This window comes from Acomys russatus, chromosome 23 (assembly GCF_903995435.1).
Source record: "Acomys russatus chromosome 23, mAcoRus1.1, whole genome shotgun sequence".
Classification (NCBI taxonomy): Eukaryota; Metazoa; Chordata; class Mammalia; order Rodentia; family Muridae; genus Acomys; species Acomys russatus.
Window position 1 is genome coordinate 58849328 of NC_067159.1, and position 19222 is coordinate 58868549.

The 19222-nt window shown below is 42.5% G+C and overlaps 1 protein-coding gene across 2 annotated transcripts in view; it reads right to left on the reverse strand.

The window, feature by feature from the left end:
• Lrrc7 (leucine rich repeat containing 7) overlaps positions 1 to 13521 on the reverse strand; it is a 471125-nt gene extending 457604 nt beyond the window's left edge. For both annotated transcript variants that reach the window (XM_051165943.1, XM_051165942.1), the window contains exon 1: positions 12990 to 13521. In XM_051165943.1, the coding sequence (XP_051021900.1) occupies positions 12990 to 12991 (2 nt within the window). In that variant the 5' untranslated portion in view covers positions 12992 to 13521. The remainder of the gene's footprint in view (positions 1 to 12989) is intronic.
• Between the last annotated feature and the right edge of the window lie 5701 nt (positions 13522 to 19222).

Here is a 19222-nt window from a genome sequence, read left to right on the forward strand (position 1 = left end):
GCGACCCTCATGTTATCAGCGAGCCTTTATGCCTATGTGGACCTCAGTAAGCTACTTGGTTGTCTTGCTGGGTTGTTTGTGTGACTTGCTTTGGCTAATGAGGTGTGGATGGGACTAAAACATGTTACATGTGAGTGAAGTCTCTACTTATCTCAGGAAATAAGTATACAAAAGACCAGAACTCAAGCAGCTTTTTCAAACTGTAAAGCAAAACAGAAATGGATGGATGAAATTAGTATTCAGAAGAAGAGGGATGCATTTATGCTTTCTTTTCATGCCAAAAATTAATTAAAAGGAAATCAAGATAGCAAAATAAAATGAGTAATTTTGTTGCATATCCAATTTTCATTTATTTGAAAACATACTTTTAAAGGAGGCTTTATTTTCCTCCATAAAAGTGCTCAATGTATTTCTAATAATTTCATACAGGTGCATTTACTTTGTATTAATTGCTGCTCTGATTTATGCTGCTTCTATATGTTAGCTTGTTACTTGGATTCATTCCTGTTATTATCAGTGTTCTAGTTGCACTTGGATGAATTAGCTTCTTCTCCAAGATTCTACAGTTTGCAGCCTGTGCCTTCACATATCTAATTTCTCAAGCTAGAGTGCTTGAAATCATTCTTGACTCCACACTTTTCCACTGTCTTCACTGTTATTTCAGCAATGGACCTAAAACACACAGTTCTAGATTAACTGTATCTATTTATACAACAAAAATCTTAGCTTCATCTTCCATTATAAAAGTTATCCCAACAATATACAGATAAAAAGAACCTGATGACCCTGGCCTCGATTTGATAGTCTAAGGGCCGTAGCTTAATTCTAATCTTCTGCTGTGTTTGAATACACACATAGGATTTAAACTGAGAAAAATAGATGTTTAAAACATAAAGGATGTTCTTAAGTGGATTATGTTCATGTGTTCATGATTCATTGTTACATTACAGGCGTGATACACACACACACACACACACACACACACACACACACACACACACATTATCTCTATAATCATAACGCCATACACTGGGTGAACATTAGAATTTCATCTTCACTAGAATTCATCTGTGTCTCTCAGACTGACAAAAAGGAGTCCTCACAGTAATTTCTGATAACAACCCCTGAGTCTCAGTATGTCTGTCTTCATCAGTATGTCTCAGCTGTCTGTCTTCATCAAGCTATATAGTGAATGAATGTTTGCTGAATGAATGTGACTTGGTGTATCTGTTCAGAGTCAAGACATATAGATGTAGGCCCCATCACAACATTGCTTTTTACCATTGCCCCATTGCCATATAAGAACCCACAGCCCACTGAGTCATGGGCTCTCGGAAAAAAGATGCTTCTGTCACTCTTGCTGAGGCATGTTTCAAGATCATGTATGACTAGAAGGAGAAGCTGGAAAGCATGGTCCTATACTAGTCTAAGACAGATGAGGTTTGTTCAGTCGTGGTCTAAGTGTCACCAAGGCCTCAATAACATCCAGTCAGTCATTCACACAATGGCATGTCTTTCTATATTAAGGCATTGGCTAATTTTCTAGAAGTGGACAAAATAAAAGAGTCCCTATGCATGTTCTTGATTGGGATGCATATCTAAACCAACAGCTATTATTTAAGCAACAATAGTATGAATCCTCACCTGGGAAGATTGCTTAAAATCATACAATATAAAGGTACGATAATTTTTTAAGAGTGACAGACAGACAATGCACTCAGGGGATGGTGCATTTCATTAAACTGCTATGTATTTGATATAGTTTTGTTTCAACTAATTACTCTAAAAAGAATTTACCAACTAACAGCGATAATTATTCAGTTCAAAGATAAGTTTTTAATGGTTTTTCCTCCAGAAGGGAAGAGCATGAAACCCTAAAGCAGAGTTTTAAGGCTCTTTTTTTCCCTTTGTTCTCAATTGAAACACCAACAGGCATTATCGTGTTTGTTACAACGTTGGCTCATGGGACAGTGACTCTTAGCTCCTGATAAAATGGTGTCTTATATAATGAGAGTATGACATTTTATAAACTGTTAAATAGTGATATTAACAGTAAATGGCATTTAAACAAGAAAGAACTAATCCATATTCCAAGAATCAGAATACAGATTTCTATTTTTCATACAACGAAATCCTGTCAGGAAAGAGAGAAGAGATTTAGAAAGCAGTCCGGAAAGTAGTGTGAGCTTGACACATGAGAAGTCAAGCTCTGAGCAATGGCGCTGTCTGTGTCTCATGCAGAATAAAAAATGGCTGTAGACAGAGCAGCCACTATCCTTTAAATACCCTCAACACTCATGCTGAATGTCATCCCTTGTGGGATTTTAAGAGCCAGAGCCAGCTGGAACTCTTACAAGGTGAGTAGAGGCTGGCGGTGCATTTCGGTGATGGGGTGTTTGCCCAGGATTTTCAAAGCCACACTCTGATTATAACATGAGGACGGAACTTACTTGTGGATGTATAGATTGAAGAGTTATTTGAGGGCGTGTCTATTATGAAACCATGTTGGCTCTGCCTCTGGTACCCAGCCTCATCCTATGTATTACAACCGTATCACATCTGGACTCTGGATTATTTTCCACAGCAAGAAGGGATGGCTCGTGGGCTCATGGGCCTCAAGTCTCTACAACGTAAGCTGAATAAGTTTACTTTATAAAATATCTCAACTCAAATTCAGTTATAGCAGCAGAAAATGCGCTAGACAGAACAGACACATGGTTAGCAGTCTCCATTATCTCATGTCTTAGGGGACTAAATGAGGTACATGTCATGGCAACTGCTCCCGAAGGTGGTGGTCTTAGTCTGAGTCAATTAATGTATATATTTATTTACATAAACATTTGTGATAATAACAACACACAACTCTGAGGCCCTGTGCACATACACTTGCTTGAGCCCTCACTCACCAGCACACTTGCCATATGGTAGGGTTTCATTAGTGAGTAGGGACTCTGTCTCAAGATGGGACATACTCCTCTTTTCCTGTTTCCCTTTTTAAGACATAGCCTCACTGTGTAGCTAACTTGTAGAGGAGCCTGGCCTCTGGGTCTCAATCCTCCTACCTCATTCTTCTGAATAATGGGGTTTCAAGGTATGATACACTACACCTGGCCATAATTTAATCTGATAAAGTTTATCTACTTCCTCCCCCACCATATGATCACAGCCTATCAGGTCTCATCCTGGTAGCCTGCTTACCCTTCCTCTGCGTCTGGTTCATGATATTCATTTGCAAAATCATATGTCAGTTTGGGCAGTTTCTCGTGTACAGAGGTAGTGAAAAATGCACTTTCTTATCAAACGGCCCTGATCTTCACACCCTACGTTAGTGTCAGCTGTGTGTGAATTTACAAGGAGAGCTATGTGACTACAGGAAGCAGTACACAGGTATACACACTTAGGTATGCTGAGTGTGAGAAATCTAACAAGTAAGCCATCACAAAGCATGTAAAACACTGCATTCTTACATATTGTCTCACTAAATAAAACTAGACCTGAAAGATGCAACAGTTGTTACTATGAGGGTGAGTGGAGGCCTGGGCTGGTGGAGGTCGGCATCTGTCTTCCTGTTAACACAGAAGTATTAACACTCAGATCGTGTCGTGCAGACTGGTATGTGGGACTGCATTCTCAAATGCGGAACTATGTTCCATTCTGTCACACCCACGAGCCTTAAACCTGCATGCCAAAGGCCAGAATGAGTAAGCACTTCTCAGGAGGAGAGGTGCGGTGGGATCAGTGTTGATATGCAGTGCAGTAGTTAGTCACTATGGTTGGTGTTCCTACAATTGTAAACAAGATTTAATCTGTCTTTCACCGTGTGTGTGTGTGTGTGTGTGTGTGTGTGTGTGTGTGTGTGTGCGCGCGCGCGCACATGTGTTACATTTTTTTGTACTTATTTATGTGCCTATGTGTGGAAGAGGTGACATTGGATGCCTTCCTTAATTTCCCCACCCCCCCTTTTTTTTTTGAGACAGGTCGCTCAGTGAACCTGGATTTCACCAGTGTGGTTAGATTTGGCTGGAGATCAAGCTCCAGGGATTTCCCTGTCTGCTCTCCTGCCAGCACTGGGATTACAAATGTATTCCACCACACTTAGCCTCTTTACGTGATTCTGAGACTATGAACCTAGGTCCCCCACACTTGCACAACAAGCATTTTATCTACTTATCTTATCCGATCCCCTTCAATATGCCTGGAAAAGTGGTTATGGGCTGAGGATTATACCTGTAATTTCCTTCACATTATGTTTTCAAATATTTCTATGCTTCACTGTTTTAAGGTAAATACATATTTTAAACAGGTTTACATCTAAATTTCAGAACTGCTTTAAAGTATTGGCATGTTTTATCTGTGGAATAACAGGTCTTTCCCTTATTTTCTGATAAGCAAAGCTAGAAAATGTGTGGTGATCAGTTTAGCCCTAGAAAGAGCAGCACATGGGACACTGTTTACAGTTTGTCTTGTGACAGAACAAATATGGTATATCAGATATCAAACACATTGAAAAGAAAAAATCTGTCATTTCTGAGGTAATGTAAACTGTAACTTTTGAGATTGGAATTGAGAAAGCTAATAAGCAAACCACAGAACAGTGGGAAAAGCACAGAAAGTGGCTTGATGTGCAAACTCCAATTGTGTTGCATGTATCTTCCCAAATTAGAATGATTTCCTACTCAACATTAAAGGTAATATTTTCTATAAAGCTGTAATATTTTATTTTTTATATATTTTATTAACTTATTCATATTACATCTCAATTGTTATCCCATCCCTTGTATCCTCCCATTCCTCCCTTTTTAAATAGTTTTTTTTTTAACTAAGAAAACTTAGCAATTGGCCTGTAATAAAATCAATGTATTTAGAAAACAATCTAGTTATGTAAAATAAATTGAACATTTCTCATCACCCAAGATTCATGTTGCTGGAATTATCATGAAAATATTGATGATTTAAGAGAAAAATTTAGTTTTCATTAAGATAGGGTGTAATATCTACATTTAGAATGCTTCAATATTAGTGAAAGTTAATTTTGTATTTCTTTAATAAAGACATATTTTTAAAAGGAATACTTAATGAATGTTAAATTTATGACATTGTAGTCTTTTTATATAGTTAAATTAAGGAGAAAATATCAGGCAATTATACAAAAACTAAGCCAAATAAAATCTTAGTGAAAAATTCAGGCCAAAGCTAATAAAAAATATAAATGTGTGGTGCCATCTCATTGGCTGGCTCAGTTGACCTTACCTATTGGATTAAGTCTTGCTCATGCCCTATGGTATAAAATGCTTCACTATTTCCATGAGTGTGGTTTTTATGGGCAAAGCTTGGACACTAAGAGCTGGTCGTCAGCAATTGCTCCCACTTACAGCTCTTTGACCAGAACAGAGAGGCAAATTTCCTCCAAGCCTCAACTTGTCTTCTCATATAAAGGACTTTTGTTCAGCTCTGAAGATTTTCGGAAGCGATGAGAGACCAGGATTCTCCTGTCACATGTACTGAGCAACAGACCATGCGCAGTGTGTGCAGATATGACCTCTACCTGCTGCACCACACTTAATATTATCCCAGGGGATACCTAATGCTTAACACTCACTCCAAGTTTAAATGGGTTTTTAATAATTTAATTACCATAGCATTTATAATTGTCTTACAAAATTAACCACACTTGAAATGGAGAAGAAAAAAATTTATGTAACACACTACACTGTCTCTGAATGGCACTGTATTCATCACATGTGGTGAAAAGTGGTCCCAGGTACCTTTCCACCCTCTGTGACACTGAGAGGTGCCTGTTCTGGTGAGTACAGACCACTGAGCAGTTACTACTCATGAAATCTAATTATCTACCCATGTTAATTATTTTATTCACACCGTCTGTATCACAAGATTTCTTGATATTCAGCTTGCACATCTCAGCTTTCTGTTCCGGTACTTGGCATCCGAGTACACTGATGTCCCCACAGCAGTGCCTCAATGTCTCACTTCTTGTTTTCCTTCTATAAGCACTTAACTTGGTGGTGCAGCCTTCTACAAGATATATGGCCACTTCACAAAAGTATTTTTTTCCTCCTTCAAATATGATAATAGCATAAACCATTCATTTTCTCACCAAATTAAGTCAAACTTTTCTTTTATAGCTGTTGGCCTCTACTTTTCTATACTATTTCTGATTTCCTGTTGTTTATAATGCTGTGCTCTTTTCTTCCTAGGAAAATCCTATGGTGAAGTGTTAATGCAAACCAGCAGGAGATGCTTCACCATACAGCAAAGGCATTTGCTCAGTTATGTTCATAGCAGCTTTATTCATAATAGCCAGAATCTGGAAACAACCTAGGTGTGCCTCAGTTTAAAAATGGATAAAGAAACTGTGGTACATTTACACAATGGAATACTACCCAGCTATTAAAAAACAAGGAAATCATGAAATTGGCAGGCAAATGGATGGGACTAGAAAAGATCATCCTGAGTGAGGTAACCCAGACCCAGAAAGACACACATGGCATATACTCACATATAAGTGAATTTTAGCTCAACATAGGTGTTTTCTGAAAGACGCCACCTAGCAGGGGATCAAAACAGATGCTAAGACTCATGGCCAAACTCTGGGCAGAGCACTGAGAATCTTATGGAAGAATGGGGGATAGAAACATACAGAGGGGACAGGAGCTCCACAAGGAGACCATCAAAGCCAACAAATCTGGACCCAGAGGCCCTGCAGAGACTGACGCACCGACCAAGGACAGTGAGTGCAGAGAGCTGAGACCCCCTGTTCAGATGTGGCAGATGGACAGCTCGTTCTCCACACGGATCCCCTGGTAAGGTGAACTGGAACTACCTTTGACATGGACTCTGGTGCCTGCAGATTGATCACTTTACCTTAGCAGGGCAGCCTGGCCACAGAGGAAGAGGATGCAGGCTATCCTAAGGAGACCTCATAGGCTAAGGGAGGAGGGCTCCCCTGTCAGAGGACTAGGGGAAGGGAATAGGGAATAAGAGGGAGGGAGGGAAGGAGGAAATGGGATGCTACAAGTGAGTGAGGGGGTAATGTAATGTGAATAAGTTATTAAAAAATAATTTAAAAGTTTGAAAAACAGCAGTAGAACAATCTCTCTCTTTCTCTCTCTCTCTCCCCCCATTGCCCTCTCCTCCTCTCCCTCCCTCATAGAAACACATATTTTACTGCTACTTTACCTCCTAAATTCCACAAATATAATTTTGTCCTTATATGAAAGCATAGACATATGTGTGTGTAGTCACAGCCTGTGTTTCTAGCCTAATAAGTTTCCTATGGTTATCCCTTCTGCATACTACAACTATCCCATAATTTCAAATAACTTTGAAACAATCTGAACTTGATGTAAAGCAAAGATAACCAGGGAAACTGGAGAAATGATATCAATGTGAACTTGGTTCCTTGGTTAAAGTGTTTGAATAGATTATGTTGATGCTGATAGAAGCTTCACTATCTCATCCCTGATCACTCCTATTAATTTCATGTGTATTAAAATGATGATTGAGATGGATATTTTACATTTATTAAAGCAATGAATAGTCAATGAAACTGAGTGCATATGGGAAACCCCCAGAGTTGCATTTATTTGATAAATTTTCCACATGTCTTTGAATGACAAATGACAAATGTTCTATTTTGGTTAGTAATGTAAGTGGCCTATCTGACACTTCCCAAGAAGATATTGATCAATTCTCCCATCATTGTTTCAGAATAGATGACAGCTATTGATGATGCGTACTTTACTGAAAGTCTCTTAATACAATTTAGTGTAACAGATTCTAACAGGTAATAGAAATACTTCTTCCATGAGGTAATTATTCCTAGGATACAAGCAATACTATCTCTTTTACTTATTTTAAGGTAGTCAAAAAAGTAATATATGTTATTGCCAAATATGTAGCTGGTTTTTGAAAATTTAGATCAGAATACATTAATTTCTTTATACATCAAGAAAATTTAAGTTTTGTTTAGGCAACCATACAGAAATTTTATCAATGTACCTAAACACATGTACATAAAGCAACACTAAATGATATAGGCAGTTTGTATATATGTATACTATATTTATAAATGTAAACTAATAAGCATAGAATAAGATGTCATGAATATGAGGGCTGAGCATGAATTGGAGTGAGGAGAGGGAGCGGTGGAAGTGTGTAAATATAGTATAACTGTAGATGGAATTCTAAAAATTAAAATTTTACTTTAAAATAAATAAATAAATAGAAAATGTTCTGGAATTTTACTCTACAAGTTTTATTTCACACCTTTGAGCCTCAAGTGTCCAGTATTTAAAGTGGTGGGGATAATGCTTCCTACAATAGTGTTGTGTAGTTCAGCCACTGTTTACCTTAAGAAAGGGCAGATTATCAAGTGTTGTGCACTGACTCCCCAGCATGCACACCTAATTCCAGAACAGGAAGAGAGTGGACTGTTTCAGTAGAACTGTTTTAATGTTCGCATTACACCACTGTATGTAAGCACACACAAAGAGACAACACTCATTACCACAGAAAAACTAATTTATACCAAAAAATTTAACAAGAGCTCATAAAACCTGACAACTGACTTTCCTTGTGGAACTCTCATTATTTTCTGCAGATAGAAATGATTTCTAGCTCAGTTACAGTTAAAAAAAAAAGTTCATGTCGTTGGTGATTGCAGGCACCTAAGGTCACTTCTATAGAAATATAGAACATTTCTAATGAATCAAACCTGATTCACAGAACAAAGTTGAAAGCATTGTAGAAGAGTCCTGTGGTTTGAATATGAAGGCTTTCAATGCCACCACAGGCTCATATATTTGGATGCCTGGTCATTTTAGGGTGAGGAGCTACTTGACAGAGATCAGGAAGTATGGCCTTGTTGGAGAGAGTCTGTCATTGGGGTTAGCTCTGCGGTTCCAAATGCTCAAGCCAGACCCAGTGTTCATCTCTCTTTCTGGATGTAGAACTCCCAGCTTCCTTTCCAGCACTATGTCTGCTGCATGCCACCATACTTCCTTCCACTGACAAAATTGGACTAAGCCTCATATTTTGATTGTTTTGAGACATGCAAATATTGGTAAGTCAAAGAAGCTGACCTGAATACACATGCAATCTGATTATATCACATTATGATAAAAGGCAAAATTAAGGAGTCTAAAGTTTCAGCACTCCAAAAGTTTCAGTGTGTGTGTGGTGTGTGTATGTGTTTGTGTGTGTGTGGTGTGTGTGTGTGGTATGTGTGTGTGTGTTTGTGTGTGTGGTGTGTGTGTGTGGTATGTGTGTGTGTGTTTGTGTGTGTGGTGTGTGTGTGTATGTGTGGTGTGTGTGTGTGGTATGTGTGTGTGTGTTTGTGTGTGTGGTGTGTGTGTGTATGTGTGGTGTGTGTGTGTGGTATGTGTGTGTGTGTTTGTGTGTGTGGGGTGTGTGTGGTGTGTGTGTGTGGGGGGGGCGGGGGAGATGAGTAAGTGTAATATAAAGGGCCGTTAAGGCAATAAAACATTTTTGTATAATATTAAAATGGTTGATGGAGGTTATTATGCATTTGACAAAGTTCACATAATATGTAACACAGAGGGAACCCTGATGTAAATGAAGTATGGGCTTTGCTTGATGGTGTGAATATAGGCCAAGTAAATTCTGCTCCAGAGATTCTTAAAGACCATACAGAAGCCCATGCATCTGTGTATTTTCTGCTCCATTACTTCCCCAGATACAGTATCTTTACACTGTTGAAATCACTATTTTAATGTTCAAATTCCATATTCTGATGTGGTACTTAGAGATTCCTAGATAAAACTTCAAGGTTCTCAGAAGGTCCTAGAACATCTCCACTTTGTCATTCCATAGGGATAGCAATCACTCCAGGATCAGAAAAGAGTGAACATCTCCGCTGTGTCACAGATTATTATTAATTGCTCCCAAAGTCAAGATGCAAATCCAAGGACAATTAGACCTCTCCCATCCCCATGGAGAAGTGTAGAGGATTCACTGCAAAGTAAGCTGCTGCTAAAGAGAACAAAATAATGGTGTGTGTGGGTGTTTTTGAGTTTAAAGAACACCATATATTTTTAAGGCTTAGAATTGTCTAAGACATGAAATAATATCTGTGGAGAAACAAAACAAAACAAACAAACAAATCCAGAAACAACCCAACAGGAAATGTATGAGCAGCTGGTCATTTCCTGTGTACTCTTGATTTGGGTGTAAAGTGAAGTTTCATACTGTGGAATGTGTGGTCCATTCTTACACTGGGTTATGGGCATTGAGGGAACAGAGTCACGGTGTCAGGAAGGTACCACCATCAACTGGACTCCAATACCTACAACTTTTTAGCTATTGTAGAAAGTGATGTTTTAAGTTATAATCAGAGAACTTTTTATTTAACAACAAATAGGACTGTGCACTGTGTGGAAAAACCCCAGATTAGCATGCTGAATGTCATATAGATGTCTTTCATATGCAACGAAGATTTGTAATAACAATGTCTTCACAGTTTTTTAAAAATTGAAGCAAATAAAAGGTACACTAAACAATTTACATTATGTTCTGTATAATATGGAAAATTAGAAAAATTAAAAGGTTACAAAATAAAATTTAATGTGGTTTTAATTAAGAAGATATTCATGCTTGCCTAAAGCAATGCTAAAATTCTGAATAAAACATGGTTCCTGTAATTGGACCAAGTTCATTTCTTATGAAGTTGTTCTAATTCTGAAGCCGCATATGTGCAGGAGCCAGGATGTGGGAGGCAAGGGTTGCCATGGTGAGCACACATCTTTTTGAGAAGTTAAATGAAAAAAAAAAATGTGCATAAAGACCTCTCAGCTCACAGTATATTCTGGAAATTGAGGACAGTTTTTCTCCTATGGCATCTGGGTGTTGTGGAGGGGAATTGGCAATGTAGCACATAGTTAGGTAGCCAACTGTCCTCAACTACTGGGTAGGGAACCAGCTCTACTTACACTACATTAATAAATTATCTGAGTTCCGGACATTTGCAAGCCTGAGGCACCTGAGGGATTCAAACACAGGCATTACTTAAGTACACCCCTAAATAACTTTAGTCTCAGATGGGTAAGGAGAAATAAAATAACCCCTGTACCCTACTTTCTCTCCTATCCTGTGCTATGATGCATAATTTGAAGGAAGCTTGGCAGACTGAGCCAGTCATTCCCCAGCAAGCTCTCCAGGCGGTTCCTGGACCCCTGGAACTGGGAGTGCTTGAACCAGAGACACCTGCACGTGTTTCAGAAAGGCAGCAGCTTTTGAGGCTCTAGTGCACCCACGTGCTCTTGGGGGGGGGGGCTCTAAGGAACTTCCCCCCTCCGCCTTCAGAGGGAACTCATCATTTCAAAGTAGGAGTCAGCTGTGACCAGGTGTCTGCGTGGAGGGTGGGTTGTAACAAAGAAATGTCTGAGGTTGCTAGCCAAGAGCCATCCCAGGCTCTGTTCCTCATCCCTTTCTTTTGCCTCTGATTAACTTTATTAAAAATAAAGGGGGAACTTCAGCACCTGGGATGCTGAGCTTCTCATAGGCTCAGCCTGGAACAAAGAAAATCTACTTCCCAGTACAGTTTCTCTTGCGTTGGAGGGATCACGTGCTCACTCTCACTGGTATGCACTCTGCTCGCCCACGCGATGAAACCTCTATTGTGCTTAGAAATTTTGCCCAGGTTAAAATATGTTCAAACACAAATTGCTTCTTATCCATCAGCAGAGCCCCATCTAGAGACTCAGGTGCACATGCTCTCCTGCTGACCCAATTACCACTGCAGGTAATTCCGATGTGCTTAAGTGTGCTGGGAAAGTAATAGCAAGGAGCAGGTGGAGGCCCTCTGCCTCAGTTCCCACCCACCCTCTCCTGTTTTCTGAGATTCATTTTACGTGGAGAACTTGGAAAGGAATGTGGGAGTCACAGATGGTTCCTTCCTGAGGCTGATTCCCAGGAGTTGTGAAAGTAACCCCTTCCCTGCCTGCTGAGGGTGCCGCTTCTTTGTACCTTGGTGGGGAGGGGCAACCAGCAAGAGAGAGGGGGCGGAGATGGGCCTTTTCTCCCCCTAACCCTGCCGGCCAAATAGTATAATGAAGCAATTTTTTTGCAGCCATCTCGGTTATGAAGTCACTGTTTTTTAATGACAATCTGTGCAGCCCCCACCCCCATCCCGCCCCCATCTTGACTCTAAAATTGGTGATACAGGAGATCACTGGTAGCCCAGCTAATTTTTCCGAGTCAGGGTGCCACGGTTACCCCAATGTTGGCGGTCTTTCTCCTCTTCCCAAATGCAATACAAAGCACGTCCTGAATCCCTAAAGACTCCGGAAGAAGACAAGGGACCCCCGCGCTGAACCAGGAGCATTGAGGTTCCCTGGCTTCTCCCTAGGAACACAAAGGAGTTGCCTGGCTTTGGGAGACAAGCATCCTCCCTGACTCCAGTGAAAGCATTATCCCCATCGCTTTCCACTTCTTTCTGCCCTTTAGTCTTTCCTGCTTTCCCATCCTCTTCATCTCCCCAACCCCACCCATTTCTTTCCATCTTCAATGACATACACCCCAACAATTCCTTTATAGATACCAAGACAGTCATACAACACCTTCCAAGATAAAGCACAAGTGTGAGCTGCCACAAGTGTGTGCGTGTGTGTGTGTGCGTGTGTGTGTGTGTGTGTGTAAAGATCACACTCGTTCCATCCCTCACACACCTCCGGAGAAAGCGGACTGGAGACCCCAGGACAATAAAAATTCAGAAAACCAATCTTGCCAGACCCCACAGATGCCCCACACTCGCTCCTCACCTTTCCTTTTCGCAATATGTAACCCTTTAGGGTCCCTGGACCATCCAAAGCGCCCTGCTCCCAAGCACTAGTCCAGCTAGCGCGGTTCTCACAGCCTAACAACCGCCCCGACGCTGAGGCTTGCTGGCTACCTGAGCCTCCCGGAACCCCACTCCTTAACCGCGGCAGAGGTTTCCCCAATGCCCTACTCACATCGCCAGAGGCAGAAACTACCCATGAGGGTCCAGGGAGCGAAGGCCTTGCAGCTGCTGAGGGTTACTCCTTAAAGTGCTCTGGGGTCCGCAGTGAAGCCAGTACAGGAGTCCTCCGGAGCGAAGACAGTGGGGACTCCAGGCAGATGCCACGTCAGACCATAGTGCATCTGCCTTTCAGGTGCACCGATGGAGAGGTGCCCGGAGGACGCCGGGAGCCCTCCCGGAGCACCAATGCGGCCAGTCCCCAGCCTCCGCCCGCCCAGCGCTCCGCGCTAGCGACCGTAGCAGCAGCAGTGGCGGCCCCGGCGGCGGCGGCGGAGGAGGAGGCGCAGGTCCTTCCCCGCCCCCCAAAGGCTCCACAGACAATAAATCCTGGGTGGAGAAGAGAACGGCAGCGCGGGCGAATTGTGTCCCCAACTCGGCTGCTGCCTGGGCCGGCCACAACGCTTCTGAAGGGGCGAGGGACCCCGTGGCTCGGGGCACAGCAAGCACTGCCTGGGGTTGTGCGCTCCTGCAGCTGCGGGGGACGGGGGGGGGGGGGCCCGAGGTGGGCGGCTGCAGGTCCCGCTGGCCCAGAGGCTGGGTGGCCTTGGCTTGGAGCCCAGGGTTGGCCCGGAGTGGGGTCCTCCGCGGTGCCGCGGCTTGGCGCACAGGTGCCAGGATTGGCAGATGAGGCGCTGCTCCTGGCTCGCGCCTGTGACTCCCCACTCTCCCCGCCCCCTCTCTTTCCTCCCACCCTCTTTTCCGACGACACTAGCTGCAGCTGCTTCAAAGTGTAAAAAATGTCAAGGAGATTTTCCAGGGCTCAGAGTGGTTGACCATCTTCTTAGACCTCAGCCATTCTTGGACATCCTTGCTTGCCCCTGGTGACCTCTACTTGGACTCCCTGCAATTTGGAGGAACACAATCCATGTCCCGCGCAGAAAAGAGATGTTCTGCTTTCATTGGTTCCGTTACCACCCGCAGCTTTTAGACAACCAGCCAGGCTCTCTAGGTTCCTCGGTTGCCTGGAGTGCACAAAGCAGGTGTCACCAGGCACCGCATGGGGCAGCGCCGGCTCTGACTCCTCGGGGCTTTCTCCCACCAGCCTTGGGCAATCCTGCTGGTGGCGCGGCGTTCTGCAGCGCCCGGCATCCGCCAGCAAGGCGGCTCCGGGCCTGCGCGCCGGGTGCTCCCGCACCAGTTTCGTGACGCTGCGCGTGGCTCCGTAGGCTGCCGCTCCGGCTATCTCAGCAAAGAGGCCGCCAGGAGCGCCTTCTTGGGGTTTCCTCTCTGCCCGCGTTGCCCGCTGCAGGTTGCAGGATGCTCAAGAGAAACGTCTCTGCTTGTGAGTCCAGTGGCTTATTTATTACTGTCATCCAGAGTTAATGGCAGCTTTCAAGACCCTTTCTTCTCATGTTGGTCTGGGATTGCTGCTCTGGGAATACGCAAAAATGAGAAGTGTTTCCCAACTTCCTTTCATCTATTCGCAATCCTGCTTCTTCTGCCCTGAACTCAGGAACATTCGCCCCCATACACGTTCACAGGAATGCACACACAGAAGCCCAGGCATGTACAAAAAGCTTTAAAAAGAATACTGATGAAACGTGCTATATTTAGACCCCTTTTCTCTAGACCACAGCCGAATTCTTTCTATCCCGGGATTCTTTTGCGATTTAGAGGCAGTAGGGCTAGGAGCCTTCATCTTCTTTCTCTGTAATGCTAGTTAGTAGATGGTGACATTCAGATGCCATTTAGAGCTATGTGTGAGCTCCCTATTTACTGAAAAGTAAAAGTGCTGGCATCTTAGATCTGGAGTATTAAAACTCTTCAAGGTTAAAAGTCCTTTTTGCCCCCATGGCTGCCAGGGATTGTCTAGAAAGACACTGGGCCTGGGATTCATCTAAGATAGGCAAGGGGGGAGGATTGCTGCTTTCTCAGGGCACTGTGAATATGTGGGTTGACTTATAAGGAGACTTCCCTTAATTTACATATAGGAGGGGGAAAGGAGTGCATTTTGGAAAAGCAGATTTTATTTTTAAGCATGTGGAATATTGTAAAACTTCTTCTCATAATGACAAAGAATTGGGGGAAAATGTTGAAAGGACACTTTTGAAAAACCGACCTTGCTGAACTCGTTTGTGTGTATGTGTGTGCTCAGTTTTGTTCTATGAACATCTTGCTGTAAGTTACAGTGTCTCAGCTGGAGGAGGTGCTATGAAATTTTTTTATGTATGAATTGAAAATCTATTAAAAGTAGCTCATCACAGCTTACTTCCCGTTACAAAAATCCTTTGCAAGGTTCCAGTTCTCTTCTGTACTTCTTAGGCTGTTCTTTCTCACAAAGTATTTCACTTCTTTCCTAAAGCTGTGTGTTGGGCCTATCCTTATGAAAAAGACACAAAAAGCTCATCTGAACCTAGGACTTCTTGCGTTAGAACTCAGAATTCCTTACTTTGACTTCATGTATGGAAACATTTCAAAGACATTCTATACAACTGGGTATGAGTAACTCCTGGCCCTCATAGACTGAAGAAATGGCCTTTCACAAGATGGGAGACATTGTTTCCCTTTCCAATGGGAGAAAAAACTTGTGAGAACCAGAAACTGAAACTCAGTGCCACAGCAATAGAACATTTTAAACCACATGACTTCTTTCTCCTTTTTCTTTATTTTATGATCTCATTACAGACTCCCAAGAGTAGGATCCTTTGGAGACAGGAGCTCTACAAGAAGATCAACAGAGCCAACAGATCTGGGCAGAGGGGCTGGTAGGGGGCATGGGCAGCAGAGACTGATGCAAGAAACAAAGACAATTCATGGAGGGGACCTAGGCCCCCCACTCAGATAAAGCCAGTAGGCAGCTCAGTCTCCATATGGGTCTCCTATTAAGGGAAGCAGAGACTGTCCCTGCCATGGACTTTGTGACCTGAACTTTGAAAACTTACCCCTGGTGTGGTGTCTTACCAGGCCATAGAGGAAAAGGATGCAGGAAGTCTTGAGACTTGATAGGCTGGGGTCAGTTGTAGGAGAGAAAGGCTACCCCTTTCTGAGGACTAGGGGTGGGGGGAGAGAGAGAGGGTGGGATCAATAGGAAAAGAGGGAAGGGGCTAAAATTGGAATGTAAAGCAAATACGTTTAAAAAAAAAAAATCAAATGAGAGGCACCAGAGTATGTGAGAAAGTGAGGGGGAGACCTGGTGGCACTCAGAGGAAGGACAGCAGGTTACCAAGAAGAGACTTGACACCCTATGAGCATATACAGGGGGAGGTAATCCCCCTCAGGAACAGTCATAGGGGAGGGGAATAAGGGGAAAATGGGAGGGAGGGAGGAATGGGAGGATACAAGGGATGAAGGATGGGATAACCATTGAGATGTAACAAGAATAAATTAATTTTAAAAATTAAAAAAAATTTTTTAAATCTCATTTTGGGCTATAAAGATCCAACTAGACAAAAGACGTTTGTGGTGGGATGTGAATACAGCATGGAAACAGAATGAAGAGTTCTTGCTGTTCCTCCTACACCAGGAGTCTTATCTAGTTAGAGGGTGTCCTATCAGCAATGGAGGAGTGTTCCCATTTCTCTACACCTAGCCAGCATGTGCTGACATTTGAGTTTTTTGATCTTAGCCATTCTGACAGGTATACAATGGAATCTCAGAGTTGTTTTGATTTTCACTTCCCTGATGACTAAGAATGTTGAACATTTCTTTAAGTGCTTTTCAGCCACCCATATTCCTCTGTTGAGAAATCTCTGTTTAGCTCTGTGCCACATATTTTAATTGGATTATTTGGCATGTTGGTGTTTGGTTTCTTGAGTTCTTTATATATTTTGGACATTAGCCTTCTGATGGATGTAAGGTTGATGAAGATATTTTCTCAGTCTATAGGCTGTGGTTTTGTTCTGCTGACAGTGTCCTTTGTTTTAAAGAAGGTATTTGGTTTCATGTGGAACCAACCTAGATGCCCCTCAACCAAAGAATGAATACAGAAAGTATGATACATTTATACAATGACTACTACACAGCTATTATAAACAAGGGAATCATGGAATTTTCAGGCAAAGGGATGGAACTAGAAAAGATCACCATGAGTGAGATAATCCAGACCCAGAAAGACAGGCATGGTACATACTCACTATTTTGTAGTATAAGCCCAACATAGATGTCCTCTGAGAGACTCCACCCAGTTGGGGATTGGGGTCGATCCCGGGAGGTGCAGCTGGACTCTGGACAGAGTGATTAGAGTCTTATGGAAGAGAGGGAGGGGGAGAAGAACTGGAGGGGTCAGGAGCTCCACAAAGAGGTCAGCAAGGCCAGTGAATCTGGACCCAGGGGGGCTGCACAAACTGATGCACCAACCAAGGACAATGCACGCAGAGAACCTAGACCCCTGTTCAGATGTAGCTGTTGGGTGCTCATTCTCCACATGGAGGCAGGGGTGAGGTAGGGGGATGCCTTTGACATGAACTCTGGTGCCCAAGAGTTGATCACTTCCCCTTGGCAGGGCAGCCTCAAAGGTACACAGAGGATTGGGATGCAGGCTATCCCGATGAGACCTGATAGCCTGTGGTCAGAAGGTGGAGGAGAAGGCCACCCCCAATCAGAGGACTAGATAGGGGAATAGGCCAGAAGAAGGAGGGAGGGTGGGAATGGGATGATAAGAGCAAGGGGTAGCAATCAGGATGTAATGTGAAAAATTACAAAAAATAGAAAATTAAAAAAAGATGGAATCTCAGAGTCATTTTGATTTGCACTTGCCTGATGAATAAGGATACTGAATATTTCTTTAAGGGCTTCTTAGCCATTGGAGATTCCTCTGTGAGAAATCTTTTTTGAACTCTATGGCCCATTTTTAATTTGGGTTATTTTGTTTGTTGGTGTTTAACTTTTTGAGTATTTTATATATTTTGGACATTAGCCCTTTGTTGGATGTAGGATTCCTGGAGATATTTTCCCAATCTGTAGACTGCCATTTCATTCTATTGACAGTGTTCTTTGCCAAAGAATCAACAAAGAGAGTTTCAGACCACTTTCACACATGAACATTGATGCAAATACACTCAATAGAATACTTGCAAACTGAATTTAAGAGCACATAAAATATATCATACACCATGATCAAATAGGCTTCATCTCAGGGATATAAGGATTGCTCAACATAAGAAAATCAATCAGTGTAATCCACCATATAAACAAATTGGAAGAAAAAAATATCACATGATCATCTCATTAGCCGCAAAAAAAAAAAAAAAAAAAAAAAAAAAAAAAAAAGGGCTTTGGCAAAATATAACACAGACACACAGCCTCCCCCCATAATAAAAGTCTTGGAGATATTAGAGAAACAAGGTCTATATCTATAATATAGAGCCTTTATCAATACTGATAGCCAACATCAAATTAAACGGAAACTCAAAGCAATCCCACTAAAATCAGGGACAAGGCAAGGCTGCCCACTCTCTCCGTGTCTCTTCAGTATAGTACTAGAAGTGCTAGCTGGAGCACTGAGACAACTAAAAGAGATCAAGGACCATATGAAATCAGCCTTTGGACCCAGGGGAGCCTGAACAAACTACTGTACCAACCAAGGACAATGCATGCAGTAAACCTAGACCCCCTACTCAGATCTAGCCAATGTACAGTGCATTCTCCACATTGTGTGGAGAGCAGGCACTGACTCTGACATGAACGCTGGTGCCTCCTATTTGACCACTTCCCCTTGGCGGGGAGGCCTGGTGGCACTCAGAGGTAGGGTAAGCAGGCTACCCAGATGAGATCTAGCAAACTTTTAGAGCAGCATAAATACCCATGTTCTTTGAAATATTCTAGGAACTAGACTAGGAAGGGACTTGAGAAGGAATGAAATTGATTAGCTGAGTACACAGGGAGTGCAGGTTAGCAGCTTTCCAAATGAGAAGATGACAGAGACAGTTTTCTGCCTGAACAGTCACCCAACACTCTCTATAACATTGGAGCATCTTCTTCAGCCTTCTGGCCCAATATCTCTGAAAGATATATTTGTGAGTCAGGAACTACTGAGGACGTGCTTACCCTATCTTGGCAGAGTTTGGTCGTTGACTCTGCCTCCATCCAAACCTGCTCATTTTTAGGCAGAATTATTTCTGTAGTAGAAAGGAGGACCTTTTGCTCAGTGACTTGTTTGCCACATTTGAAGCCATCTTCATAAGGAAGTTCTTTGATGCTCATTATCTTCTTTGAGGTAGGCTGGATTTTGCCAGGAGTTAGCCTGTC